The following is a 15486-nucleotide window of genomic DNA, read 5'->3' as shown; positions in this document are numbered from 1 at the left end:
TAGCCAGCCTTGGACTGCAGAAGAGGGACCGAGTGAAAAGGGTGCGTTGTATGGGCTGTATAAAGAACTTGAATATTATGAATTTGACAGCAAAGACAAGGGTGCAGCACCCCCTTTAGATAAAGCAATTAGCTCAAATCCCAGGTATAAAATTATGGGTTTTCCAATTTTGCTCATGTAACATTTTCGTATATTATGTCCATGTACTATACAATTTATTTTTAGCTAAAACTTGACTAGTGTAAATCTGCGATCTCAAAAATAATATTAAACGCCTATTAACTGTTGATGCTTTGTATGCATTCAAACGCCAAGCTTGGCTTAACTTGAAAAGAACAACATAGCAAAGGATTAGTTAAGACATTATAGAAAGCTTATGAATATAATTATATTTTTTTTAGAAAATAATATAAAGAAATATATTCTGCCGTCAGCAGGATTGATTCGTATCCGCGTACACTAGGTCAGCAGTCGCGACCATATTCATTACACCACTGTTAACATGGATTGAAATAGACTGAGGGGTTTATGTACCAAATGTTAAATATTAAATTTAAAGAAAATACAAAATCGTGACATTGAAATGAAAATTGTCAACATTTTAATATTTATTGTTATTGTTTAGGGCTGCTTGAACATTTTTGATGACAGTATTTCTTTACAGTAGTGAGGTTATGAGAAGCTTTTAAGAGACCTTTTAGTCAACTTGCTTTTTATTTCTTTTCTTGTGAATATAAACAAATATACTGCCAGAGCAGAGAGTGTGGTTTTAGAGGACATGCTCATGATTTGTTTTGAAAACACTAAAATTACAATGATTTTACCAAAATTGCGGAAAAAAAAGTATAAAAAACATTTAGTTTAAGTGGGGGGTGAACCCATGTGGGTACTGTAAAGAAAAAGTTTGATAACTGACAACAAAACTGCTTGCCTACAAGGACTCTAATATACGTTTGGGGATAATTTCACTTTTAAATAAGTCTTTTGTTGAAAAGCTTTACTAATGCTGCTAAAAATCATTGACTTCAAAGACAAAATTTGAGCTTTGATCAACATTAGTTGAAGGGTTCAGCTGTCAGAATCTTAGTTTGAACACCTCTAATGATATGCCATGCTTTATTTCGTCATCAAAAAAATCAGTGTTTTTACAAAACATGACCGAGTCCCTTTAATGCACTTACAAAATATGTTTCAGATTACTTACCGTAAATAGACATATTGAAGTAAGTTTAAGAGCAACATGAGAGCCTTATATAATAGTCAATGACGCCAAGTGGCAGAGGGCTGATTACAAATGTTTCCTGTTTTTAAGTGGCGGTGTTATATGGCAGAACACCATGTATTCACTGGTTGCATAGTTTAGTATATTTTCTATTCTAGTTTGTCAAAATTTGTTTATCAATTAATTTTCTCATTTATTTTTCACATAGAATCTGTATCAGCACACTTTATCAATTATGAGCACAAATTAAGCGAATCAGTTTTTTTTCAAATTCATGATCTGTTGCAAAAGCATTTTATATTAGTGATACCAAAAACTGATATATTTACACATCAGTTGTTTTTTAAAATGTCCGTCATGGTCTTTTGATATTTTTGATGTTAGATAACTATTAGGTTTGTTGCGCATGGTACAGTCATTGAAATTAGACTTGGATGTTCACGCCCGAATCCTCATAGTAGTGCTTGCCATCAATAAATTTCAACAGAACAGAACAGAACAGAAAATTTATTGTTAACTTGAACATATACAGTTCATCGTTGTTACAATAACATAACACATGGCATGGCAATAGTTGATAAATGCGAGAGTGCATTATACATATATACATATATGAACACCTTGCTATATAACAACATGATGGATTTTGAGCATGCCCTGAAAGCAATTTACTGGTACAGGACTTGCGGGCTTGTCCTAATTTCGACCACTATGGGTAGGGATATTCCTAGCCATTTCTAAATTGTCCGTCCATGGGACCCTGAAAGTAAACAGTAATTGAGTATTAAACTTTATATTGGGACCCCAGACCAGAGACCCATAAAATTGTCAACCATAAGGGTCCCAAGACATTCAGTGGAAAGTTCTTATGGTAAACCCTTTGATTGGTCGTGGCTAAACTGTCAGACCATCCAAAATGCAACAAAAAAGCCAGAACAAGCCAGCATATACGTTTTGTTGCTCAAGGCTCATGCTCAGGGCGTGTTCACGGTGAGCTATTGTGGTTGGTGGGATTTCTTGCGTCTGTTGTGACTCATCAAGAATTGGTTTGTTTTCATTCTAGAGGCCAAAATTTAAGACCAACGCTTTTCAAAATTGGTCAGAACGATTGTCTCAGACGGTCTTTTGTTTGATACTCCTAGCTCACCTTGGACCTTTATCACTGGGAATGGTAAATGATTCTTATTCACATGTACATAGCAGATTTATGAAAAACTGTGCATGATTTCGTTTCGTCGCTCACGATTTAAAATCAATCAATTGATCAATCCTACATTTATCTTTTCAGGTTTGACGTACAAGTATATCGTCACTTCCCAGCCAATCGGCCGACAACTGTTCCGAATGTACTGTGATAAAAAACCAGACCTCAAGAAAGCTATAAATTTTTTAGATGATATTGTGAGTACAGTTTTGAATTCTATTGTATATTTATTAATGGTGTCCATTAGTCGAGGTTTTGTCATAGCCTTTGTGCTGTTATCGTCCTCAGCAACAACAGAGACATTGTTCAAAGTTTTGTTAAAGCTGCACTCTCACAGGTTGATCTTTTTGAAAACTTTTAATTCTTGTCATGGAATGAGCCAAATTTTACAGTGAGTATACAGATCCAGTACAATTATTTTTCTATCAGCTAACTTACCTTCCAATGTCATTTTGCATTTATATCAAATATGTAGCATTTGCATATTGTGTAAATTATTTAATGCATATTGTTCAAGCCTTTCAGGAGGTAGGGTTGGTGGGTGGGGGTGCTGGGATGATGATTATAGATCTAATGAAAGAATTAGCAAAGCTATTATGTGCATGCAATTGCAGCTAAGGCTTAATGGAGTATTTATATATTTATGAGTGACTCAGGCACAAATAAGCCATACTTAAAGAGACTGTACACCAGATTGGCACCAAATAAAGTTTTTTTTCTGTAACAAATCTCAGGACAATTATTTAATAAAATGTTTTACTCTTTGATATCATAATTGTAAAAAGAAATACCAAAATGTAAAAAAAAAATTGAGTCAGAGACCGGGTTCGAACCGGTGTCGCCAAAATTGCAGTCCAGTGTTGTATCCACTGTGCTACGAATGCTTACCCTAACCAGTTGGAATATTTAAGCTATGTACCTAACTTGGTCATATCACTTGATAACATTGACTAGCCAATCACGCATAAGGAATAAATTCTACTAGGTAGACATACCTTGTAATATTTTTTAAGGGGAAAATACGAAAAAACTGCGAAAAATAAATTAATTGTAAACTAAGTGGTACTTCAGTTAGTAAGTTCCAATGCATTGTACACATCGATACCAAGTTTGTCAGTTTTCGACAATTTTCTTTTCTTTTTTCCGCTGTTTTATCATACAGAGTACAGTCCCTTTAATATATAGTTTGTTAGGCATTTCCCTTCCCACATTTTTACATGTGGGTAAGTAGGTTAGTATTTACTATTTTTAAGAAGTAAATTCACAGTAATGAACGATAACAGTGTGTTTTTTTGGCCCTGTTTACAGGCCGATTTGCCCTAAAATCGGCCCCATACCCCCTCCTAAAAAAAATCATATATTTTTCCCTGACCCAGGTAAAAATTTGTCTTTAGAAAAGATATAGAGAGGATAATTGTTTGTTTTAGTGACAGATTTAAATTTATTTCACCGAAAAGTTCTCTAAATATTTAATTTTAGTGTTCACAAGTTTACATGCCCAAAATGTATATGAATGTAACATTATTTTGGAAATAGCGTTGTTGAATTTGTGTCCCAGCCCTGTGCGCCCTGAGGTTTGATTTGAAATTGAGAGCGGGCTTAAATTTCAAAAAAGTGAAAAATATCAAAATGTTACTTCACTGTTTGAAACAGTGAAATATAATAAAAAAAGGGGGGGGGGGCGCTTTGACCTCTTAAGATTTAGCAAAGGCAGCAATTAAGTACCTTTCATGAATATGTCTATAGGTTTATTAAATAAATGGTTTGACAACAAGTTGACCATTATATGAATCATATATGTATGTATTTCTCCTCTTTGCCAAAACTATGCTATTTTTCCCCTATCAAAGGGCCCCGAAAACAATGAACCACTGGATTGGCGAAAATAATATTAATTTCTCGGATAGTTTTGTGAGTCAGTCAGGAAATGCCAAACAAACTGAATATGAGTTGTCGTTTTAATTATGGATGAACGTGTGGGCCTGAAATCATTCAGAGTTTTTCAACTTCTATGGCAGTTTTGTGTTAGAAATGGCACCTCATTCCCTGCATGTCTTTTAATTTCTATAGGTACAATACATTATACAATTATTGACTAGTGAGCCTGATTGAATATGATCTGATATTATACCTCACATAAACCTGTCCCATCTTTGCATACATAAAGTCTACCGGTCCGAACATCACTGTATTTTAATAAAAATCAGTATTAAGACATCAGCGGTCCATAAGAAGCTACGCTCACTTCACCCATTCTTTATCATTACGATATTTCTTCATTTCATCTAAATATTACCTGGTATATAAACTATAGTATTATAGAAACCCGGAGAGCATTTAACCAGTGCAGGGCTTGCAGGATTCTGCTAATTTCGAGCTCTGGATCTAGTTGGGCTCCAAATTAGATACTATATAATTTAAGAATTAACTCAGGCTTAAAGATAAAAGATAAAATATAACCATAGCGATACACATCAATTTAACAAGCAATTGTGCGTAGTTACTTTGATGACCTTCAAATGACCCTGAACAAATATTTATTTTTGCACATTTAAAAAAAGTTAATAACGCAGTTATGGTTCATAATGTTATATTTGAGAAATGCTCAAATATCATTATGACATCATTAATGTCTTGAATGATACTATTAAGGTATCACTTTTCTGCTTTCTTTTTTTGAATACGAAATCCTTAAATGCTTATTTTTTATTTCTATTTTCAGAGTGAATACGAGCTCTCTCCGAATGAAAAGCGATGTTCTAAAGCTCAACAAATTTATGAAAAATATTTATTAGCAGAGGTAAGTTATACAAATGTACATAAAATCAGTCACATTCAGATAGGTGCTACACTTGACAAGTGGCAACTTGTTTAAAGCATAATGCTCTCCAATCATAGTGCAGTGCAGCCGTTATTTTCATAAGGCAATGACCTGAATTAAAATGTTGCTACCCTTTGTATAGAAAAATCTTGATGTTCATATTGTATTATGTAAGTAATCCTTCACACTCCACACACTTTAACCAGCCCAACTGCGTTCATACCCTGATAATGACATCAAATCTCGCAATTCATTCCTTAATAACATGCAAGGGGTTATGACGTCATGGTTTTATTTCAATATTGCATTCCGATTGGATTAGCATGACGTCATTTGACCAATGATACAATGTTTCAAATATCAGCTATTCTTTTATACAATGTTTTTATTATGTGGTGTGTTACATTTCTTCAAGAATAAATACTCAAATTGCACAAGATACTGCTAATTTTAATTCATAAAGAATAATTATTTCAAATGTGGCCAATAGATTTAATGAATGAGGCATTTCTAAGGAAAAGGATAAGAATTATATTGAATATGGGTGTAGCGGCTTTTTATATTTTTATTATTTTTATATATACCAATATTGGATTCAATCTTGGAAAGTGACCTTGACTTTGTGGATGAAAAGGTATCAGCTTTCATAAAAATCTGGCTAAATGAATTTGGTATTAAAAACCCCATTTCAATTAATTACAGCATTTTTCAATATCATTTATATTTTCTGTACTCATTCATACAATTCTTTTCGAATTATTCGACTTTAGTTTGATTATACACCTAATAACACCTTGCTTATCTGAAACTGTAACTGATTGTTTTCATACAGGAAAAAATATATATAGATAGTTTCCGATTTCCTTGCAACAGGTATGTAGGTCAAGTTTTTTTTCAAGATTTTAATATAATTGTGTCTCAATACATTCACACTGAAAACCATGACATCTTGTCAGGGAACACAAAGGCATTTTGGATGAACAAGATTCTACAGAATTAATCTCTAATTAGGATAAGAAAAAATGATGAAGTTCACAGAAATTAATTATCTGCAAGCAGTGCCAGTAACAAATTAAGGCTTGTTCAAAATATTATGGTAGGTCGGGAAACCTGAAACAAATAATTTTTTTTACCCATACTAAACAAATATATTATATTTTACCGCAGGCTCCTATAGCTAAATCAGTTCATATTTCTTTGCAACAGATACACTTGTTATCATTTTAAGAATCATGATAAAAAGTAAGATAAATCTTAACCTTGATTCTACATAGAATGTTGGGTTGTTTTTATTCTAACTAGGAAGTTAAGAAACAGACTTAAAGTGATTTATGAGTAATTGCTTTGCTCTTCTCTTGGGAGTAGTTGAACAGCCAAACAACCAGTGAAATCTGTCATGAAGAAACCGCCATCGAAGCTGAACTCCAAGAATTCTTATATTGTCGTCTTATAGTTTTTGGTAGTAAGAGATATGATAAACGAGGACCTAGATGACGCTGTCATATATCAAATGCGTTTCTAAAGTGAATAGACACCGATATACTATCAGAAAGCAATTACATCGGTTGTGATGTCTGTCTTCGGGATTTTTTTGTAATTAAAAGAAGTGGTCTTGATTTCATTTCTTAGTATTTTACGGAGCTTATAATGACCGATAAACACACTTTTCTAGTGATTATGATATAATACTTAACACATCACATGAAACAGGGTGAGGAATCATGTGACTTAAAGGGGTTCTCACATGGGTCTCCATGGGTCACAACCGATGTGAACAAACAAATAAGTGATGTTAGTTTTTAAATAACTTTTTTGACAGAAAAATTATGGAAATATTTCTTAGCCTAAAAAAATATTTTTATATTCTTCAAACGTTAACGTCACTAAATACTTGTTTGTTTACATCGGTTGTGACCCGTACTGATCCATGTGAGAACCCCTTTAAGTCTTGTTATTCCTCATGTTGTGAATGAGAAAATTGATTAGTAGGCTATAAGTACACTGCAGCTCCGCTTCAACGCCTGCCGGGGTTGAAAGGTCACCAGAACTCTAGAACGTGTAATAGGGTTAGAGAGAAAAATGACTACACTACTTCTATTGCCCCGCTCGCTATCCAGTACATTGATGTTTCAACGTTTTTGTATCTCATGAATCAGACATTAAATGCAAGCAATATTGGTTTGAATAATGGTTAAAAAATTCCAATACATTCATTAATTCCGTGAAAACCTCATTAAAGAATAATACTCGCTGTCATTGTCCGCCATTTTGTAAGCCATGAACTTTTCTGGAAGTGTGAGAATGAAATGAAAATGGTGTAATTTATTCACTGAAATGATACTTTTACAACAATGTAAGTTTCGATTAAAGAATTTAAGTATGTGGACATGGTCTAAATAATCCTCCAAAAATTTAGAAAACAAATAACATTCTGATTTTCAAGGAAATTCGATGTTTACATTGAAACATCATGTTACTCGAATTTTCATGTACAATTTTTCCGCTTTAAACTCTAATAAAATTTCTGTTTGTGTCCTGTTAGATACAGTGTCATGTCATTGGCTTTTTCACCGATACCTAATCAACTATCATATCATGTGATTGCTTTTTGGAATCATATTTCTGTGTATGTAGAACTAGAAACCTTATGCCCTCATGGAGACCAGCATGTGCACCATTTTGCCATCAATGAGTTAAATGCTTAAGATAATCAAATATTTCCTTGTTTTGCTTAAACTATACAGTGATTATAGACACATACAAATTTGGCAGTTTAAGCCTAGTATTACTATGATTTTACACATTTCCTAATATTATTCCTATCTAATTCTTAAAGTGACACTCTTATTCAAAATCAGTACATACACATGTATAACAAACATAAATTTTGAGTGATAAACCTTTACCACCGTATTATATCATGTATAGGACGCTAGCATAGATAGGACGCAGGCAAAAAAATAGTTGAGAAAACGGGTAAAAACCCTTAATATATAAGATAGGACGCAGCGGAAAAATATCAAAATCGGAGCCGAAAAATTGAGGTTGGTCAAGTATTTATAACATATATTGAAGTAAAAAACAAACAAAAAATTGTATATAAGGCATATTTCGAAAACTGTCTTGTGTATTTCGATAATTATCGTCGTATTTCGGTAATTTAGCGTACACAACAATGATATATATGACTTGACATTTTGAGAACATTCACGCATATTATAAGACTTATACAAATGCCGTAATAGTCCCGACACGCCTTCTGACTGACAGTCAACCGTTGCAATAGTCCCGACATGCCATCTGAATGACAGTCAACCGTTGCAATCACAGCAAATACACAAGTCAAAACTGATGATTGTTTTGATAAGGCTTGTCGCTGCGCGGATTAAAGCATGTCGGCATAATTAATGATGTCGGTAATTAGCATTGCCAGCGGAAGGCACGTCGGGTAAATTGCGAACAAACAACCATACGGTAATACCATCGCAATAGTTTGTTCTATTGATGTTTTTCTAATGACAGACAGCGGGTGTTTTTGATAGTTACAATAATGCTACTTTGCATTATGCACATTCCTTTATAAATTTTTTAAAACAGTAACATACAACAAAATGTTTTGTAAAATATCGAAACATTAAAATCATGAACAACGATTAATTGATATTTACCTCCTTTCCCGATTTTCCGTTGCCGTTATAACTCAATCCAGTTAAAGTGCTGACTGACATTGAGTTTTTGTGAGTAGCGTCCCTTTTGAAAAAAGTAAACACTCGTGTTTGTTTTCAATTTATTTCTCAATAAATCATTTTAAAGTAAACATTCAATATATTTCTGCGTGTGTTAACGTGCGTGATTTTACCTATGTCAGTTGTTCTCTTCGGTGACGCAGTACAGATACTTACTATTACCGCGTTCTTCCCCGGTCCGATATTTTCGACCTGAAATGGACTTGGAAAACCCCCAGATGAAGTTCTAATAGCATAGAAAGGACGCAGGCAATTTTTAAGACGAGAATTTGGGGTAAAAAAGTGTGTCCTATGCATGATATAATACGGTACTTACTAAATAATGCATTTATGGAAAATATTAATTACTGATAACAAGATTGTAATTGTGTATTAAAAGCTGAAAACTCAAAAATATTAAATGATTGGTGAAATTGCTAAAAGATTTTACTGTAATCTTCTATCGTGTCATAAGGTAGAAATACCCTGTTTTCGGCACCTTTCTTTCAAATTAAACTTGGTATCCTTCATGAGAACCATTGTTTTTGACATTTATTCATCCTTTTTGGTTAATGAAAACATTTGTTTTAATTGTGGTAAATCTTATTTGGGAGTAAGAGTGCATCTTTAAAATGCTTCAGGTTGTTCACAACAATGGGCCCTTTTTCTCTTTGAGCACCCTGTCCCTTTTCTGCAGCACACTGTCCCTTTTCTGCAGCACCCTGCCCTTTCTAAAACCTGGTCAGAACTCTATGGATACCTTTATCAAATATTTTCTTGTATGAAACAGTCTTATAAAAAACAACCTCTTAATTTTCTGTTAAAACTGTTATCCTTTTTTCTGGTGTATTATGTTTACTTGAACGGACAGATGGAATATATAAATAATTGTTTTTAATCAAGCTGAGGGTGCATTTACTGTCTACAAATCTCAACTTCGGCAGAATCGAAACAATTGTTCGCAATTGTTCGCAATTGTTCAATTGTTTAAGTTTTAAATGCAAGTTATTTAATATAGAGCATTTTGCCCAGGGTGTTTTAACAGTTCTACAAGCCAGATTTACCTATCAGTAACAGCTTGAGTCTATTTATAAACAGCAGATAAATTCCGGGATATTAAATTGTAATTTTAAGTCATGCATTTGGCATTTTTATGTGAAAGTTTGTATAAATGTTTATTAATGAACATGTTTTTCTCTGTTCAATTGGCGAATGATGATTTTTGTGAACAGAAAAAAAAGAATTCAGTCAATTTGATCACAATCAATTAGGTTAAAGGTATATCAACTTACTTTGAAGAGTCTTACAGAAACTTCTTTGCTAAATTGTTTTAGATGATTGAATGATTTATAAATCAGATAAGGCTTTTCTTGATTTCTCTTGTGTGTAATCTTAATGTTTCTTATCCCTCATTCTTTCTTACCATCATATCTGGGTCGGTATTTCGTAATGTCTTTAGTCTGTGTTTGAGACTTAGACTTAGAAAAGGCAAAAATTTAATATTTTTGTAATGCATCAGTCAATTGTAACCATGCCCCCCTCCCCTCCCTCCTTCAGTCCAGCCAATCCCAGGTTTAATCCCCGTCTTGCAGGGACAAACTGCTGGTAAAATCCCCGACTATGCCACCGCACCCGGGGAACATCCTAAGTTAGGCCCATACCCCGCTATTTTTAGCGTGAAAACAAAACCACCGCATTCACTTGGCACTGCGGGGCCACCTTGAGGGTAAAGTCATGGCCTATATTGCCCGCTTTCCCTGGTGTACTCCAGGACCTGTGGTCTGTCATAATTAGTTATATTGTAGATATTGTGAAACATTTAAGGCAACTATTAATTTATTGCTAGATTACCATCCCCGCTGCCCCCTCTTTTCGGCTGCCCCTCAAATTTTATTTACTCAAATAAAAAAGTTCAACTAGGGTCTGTATTAATTTTGTGTATCTGTCTGGTATTGTCTGCAAATAGTATTTATTCATACCAGCCGGTGTAGATGTAAACATTCACATGTAAAAAAGGAAAATTGTTACAATGGTGTTCATGGTTTGTGTAGAAACACATCTTTATGATCACATCTTTATGATCCCTTAATTATGCAATAAGAATTATGCAATGAACACATATTGAACGGTGAAACAGTCATCTAAAAAAAAAAATTATTACCAAATGTTTCACCGTGATCCATTAGTATTGAAAACAAAAACTGGAGTTGGTCTTCACAACTTGGTGTCTGCCTTTTGCTCAAGAGCATGTGGGTCCGAGCCCCACAGCGCCACTTCCTCCTGGCCTCTTTAAAAGGACACCAGCTCTTACGTGGTGTCTTCCATGGAAACAAACATATAAGCTCAGTCAAGATAAATTAGTATCAACTAAATAAAAAAAAGTTCAGGGACATCGCAATTCAACTACAGGAAACAACATTGATATAATCATGAGTGTAAACATCCTGTTTGATCGCCCTGCACCTTGAATTGAATAAAACCAAACAACAAGGCCAAACATTTAAAGAATGAAACCTAATTGAATTTTTAGCTTTTCTCTTTTCAAGAAACAATTTTATGTTATTATCATAGCAAAGTTCAAAGTTTATTGTACGAAAAGCCTCCGACCCATACACAAACAAAGAGCATAGAAATATAATACAAGTGTGATAGATATTGACAACTTAGCCTTGGTGTTGTTGGTATGATGGTGGTAGTCATCAACATAGTTGAGATTATTAACATTGCCCTTAACTGAATTTCTTTTCAAGATAGTCAAATGAATCTTGTCACACATGTTGCCAGAGATAATATACACATGTTTTAGCCAGGTTTTAAAAAGGGCAGGGTGCTGCAGAAAGGGGACAGGGTGATGCAGGAAAGGGACAGGATGCTGGGAGAAAAAGGTCGCATTGTATGGGACTCTGAACAACTTAATAATTATGAATTTGACAGAAATGTCAAGGATTGTGTTTAATTGATTTAGTATTAGGTTTCAAATGCTTATACATAATATGCGTATATATATGTATAAGAAAATATAATCTTATGAGTTTTAATCAAAAGTCAAAACCAAAAAATATATTTGACATTCTTAAGCATTTAATCATATGTAGTCAAAAGGGTACCTATGCTAGTGTCCATGAGGGCATAAGGGTGCTTCCAAAAAAGGACAGGGTGCAGCAGCCTTCCATAACTCTTTAGCTAAAACCTACACATGTTAAGCAAGGCCCATTACTCTGGCTGTAATAATTGTTGAGTTATGCCCCTTTTTGGAGAGAAAAACAACTGATAAGCCTTGGCATTTCCTCTGAGGTGCACTTCATGACCTTAGTGCAAGAACTCAATAACTGCTTCTATTTTGTCATGCAGCTATTGAGTAATTGCACTAAATTGATGACTTGTTTGTTTAAAGATGTTTTATTTTACCAAAAAATGATTAATAAATGCCGAAAACAGTGGTTCCTATTAAGGATACTGAGTTGAATTTAAAATAACAGGTGCAGAAAACACGGTATTTCTACCTTTTGAGACGGTAGTAGATCACAGTAAATCTTTTAGCACTCACCAATCATTTAATATATTTAGGTGTTCAACTTTTAAATACACAGTTGCAATTGTGTTATCAGTGATTTTTTTTCCATAAATGCGTTATTTAGTAAGTAGTTAAAGGTTTAAATCTTTCCTAATGGTTGCTAACAGAATAGAACAGAATGTTTATGTTACTTAAGCATATATAGCTCATTGTTATAAACACAAAAACAAATATAGATATTGCATGCATGAAAGAAAAAAATGAATTATTTTGCAATATATTATTTACTTACATGTTATATAACATCGTGAAAAACTGAAGCTATTTAAACAATACTGTATGTGAAGATGTCTTGAGGGGTGATGTAATATATTTACCCCAAAAGACATCCTCACATACAGAACTGATAAATTACTATTGCTTAAAGAAAATTATATTTAATTTAAGACGTGATTGTCATATTGATATTGTCAGGAATACATAAGAATGTGAAAAAGAACTGCAGAAAATTACCAAACCGAGACAATGCCCGTTTAAAAAACTTTGTTCCTAAAAGCACCTTCTTATTGATTATTTTGTTGACTGGTTCCCATGTTATATATTTCATGTGAAAGCACCTCTCTTTTTGATCATTTTGTTGACTGGTTCCCATGTTATCTATTTCAGTCTGCAGACTATGTTCCCTAAAAGTACCTTCCTTATTGATCATTTTGTTGACTGGTTCCCATGTTGAATATATCAGTCTGCAGATTATGTTCGCTAAAAGTACCTTCCTTATTGATCATTTTGTTGACTGGTTCCCATGTTATATATTTCATTCTGCAGAGTATGTTCCCTAAAAGCACCTCTCTTTTTGATCATTTTGTTGACTGGTTCCCATGTTATCTATTTCAGTCTGCAGATTATGTTCCCTAAAAGTACCTTCCTTATTGATCATTTTGTTGACTGGTTCCCATGTTGAATATATCAGTCTGCAGACTATGTTCCCTAAAAGTACCTTCCTTATTGATCATTTTGTTGACTGGTTCCCATGTTGAATATATCAGTCTGCAGATTATGTTCGCTAAAAGCACCTTTTTTATTGATCATTTTGTTGACTGGTTCCCATGTTATATATTTCAGTCTGCAGAGTACATCAGCCATGTAAACGGGAACCAAGCGGTGGTCATCAAGGAGGCACTGCATGAGAAACTGGCCGAGAGGGACCTCTTTTCTGCATGTGCAGAGTAAGAAAAAGTTATTGTTGAGAGCTTGAATGTCAGGGAGTTTTTTTTCCAACATTTCTAAATGATAACAGTTAAACGTTATTTCAAAATTTGCTAAATGATATAAAAAATTATGAAAACTCAACTATGTGAGAGGCATAAAAATCGTGAAAGTGCTTTAAAAAACACAATAAACTTAATGAAATAGGACATTGCTCCTTAATCCGTGAGAATGGTTACATAGATGATGCAATATTTTCCATAATTTGTTTCTGACCCAGGTGTTCTCGATTTATCAGCCTAAAATCTAAGAGTTAAAGCTGCACCCTTACAGATTATCCGTTTTACAACTTTTTCGTTTTTTCGTCTCAGAGTCAGCTGATTTTGGTATCAATGCTTTCTATTCAAGCATATATGAGAATTCAAAATAAAACAGATCTCAATTGTTTGGAAAACTGCCAAAATTTTAATTTTTCTTAAAGTGTTAGTAACGCTTTTAGGCATAAAACATAAATTTTGAAATGAAAATAATAATTAAAAACTGCGAACTGATGTTTTATCGGCAGTCTTATATCACTGGTTTTCAGACATTAACACAAAATTTGGCTCATTCCAAGACCAAAGTATAAAGTTGTCAAAACGGTTAGTCTGTGAGAGTGCAGCTTTAATAGTGATAGAATATTGTAAATTTCTAGACTAACTAAATAGACTGCTAAGACATGTTCAACGACTGCTTGCAGCAGTTCAAGAAGGTCTTTACCAATAAGATGCCCACCATTTAACCTTTCCCTTCATTGAAAATGGGCCACATCAGAAGCCCTTAGTGAATTTCCTTGTTATAAAACTTCCGAGTAAAAAGACTATAAGGCTATTGTTAGGGTAGTTAAAGGGCGTATCCTTGAGCGGTTTGGTAAAATCAAGGGCAGACCCAGTATATGATGTTAGAGGGGGCGTAACTTAGGGGCGAACTTAACCGAAATTAATTTAGTTTAAAGTGTTCAACGGGGGGGTCAGGGGTACTCCCTCGAGACAAGTTTTGGTCTGAAATGGTGCATTTGGGCGTATTTTGTTACTCTTTTTCTCCTATATAGAAATAAAAAGTAAATGATTTATTATGCGAGTGCTGGATGCACCCTCCCTGGATCCACTAGTGAAAATGGCGTATTTTTGGAGGAAGGTGTTATATACAAGAATTGTCACTATTCCACTTAGTGTAATGAAGTTATATTCAACTCTGCTGAGGACATGCCATAACAAGTCACGTTGCGCGAAGTAGAAACGACCTTCGTCAAAAGAAATAGCAAGTTATTAAGATGTGGTGTAACGTGTAGTAAAGTACCTTGCGAACTATTTCAGACAGTTATGTATATATAATAAAGGGGTTATTGGTGCTTTATTTTGATCTGAGAGGTTTTATACGATCGTTACAACCATTTTACCTGCTTTTTATTTAAAGAGGGCTGCAGAACTACAGATATCTTTTTTCTGAAAGTGTATCGTACAACCTTATGTAATTTTGTTTAGTGTATTGTACACATTGGTTTCATTCAATAAAGTGTGATGGCGATTGTTATAAAGTCTACTGGAGCATTTAAGTGCAAAAAAACATGTATTTTACATGCACAATAGGCTTGATCCTAAACGAAGAACTTAATCGATTAAAAACACCAGGCAGCACTTGCTTTCCCTTTGAATTTTGAAATACAATGCCTTTCAAGGGAAATCACTGCGTATGTGTTGAAGTGATTCTACACCGTTTAGCGACCATCTTCAATTTGGTCAAAATAATTATTTC

General features: G+C 34.0%; 1 protein-coding gene across 2 annotated transcripts in view; it reads left to right on the top strand.

The window, feature by feature from the left end:
- The window catches only part of LOC128210368 (G protein-coupled receptor kinase 5-like), a 60490-nt gene that overhangs the window by 18870 nt on the left and 26134 nt on the right, over window positions 1-15486 (top strand). For both annotated transcript variants that reach the window (XM_052914683.1, XM_052914682.1), the window contains exons 3-5: window positions 2511-2623; window positions 5149-5226; window positions 13609-13712. In XM_052914683.1, coding sequence (XP_052770643.1) covers window positions 2511-2623; window positions 5149-5226; window positions 13609-13712 — 295 coding nt within the window. The remainder of the gene's footprint in view (window positions 1-2510; window positions 2624-5148; window positions 5227-13608; window positions 13713-15486) is intronic.

This window comes from Mya arenaria, chromosome 12 (genome assembly GCF_026914265.1).
Source record: "Mya arenaria isolate MELC-2E11 chromosome 12, ASM2691426v1".
Classification (NCBI taxonomy): Eukaryota; Metazoa; Mollusca; class Bivalvia; order Myida; family Myidae; genus Mya; species Mya arenaria.
The sequence above is the reverse complement of the archived record's forward strand: the minus strand, read 5'-3'. Positions and strand labels throughout refer to the sequence as shown.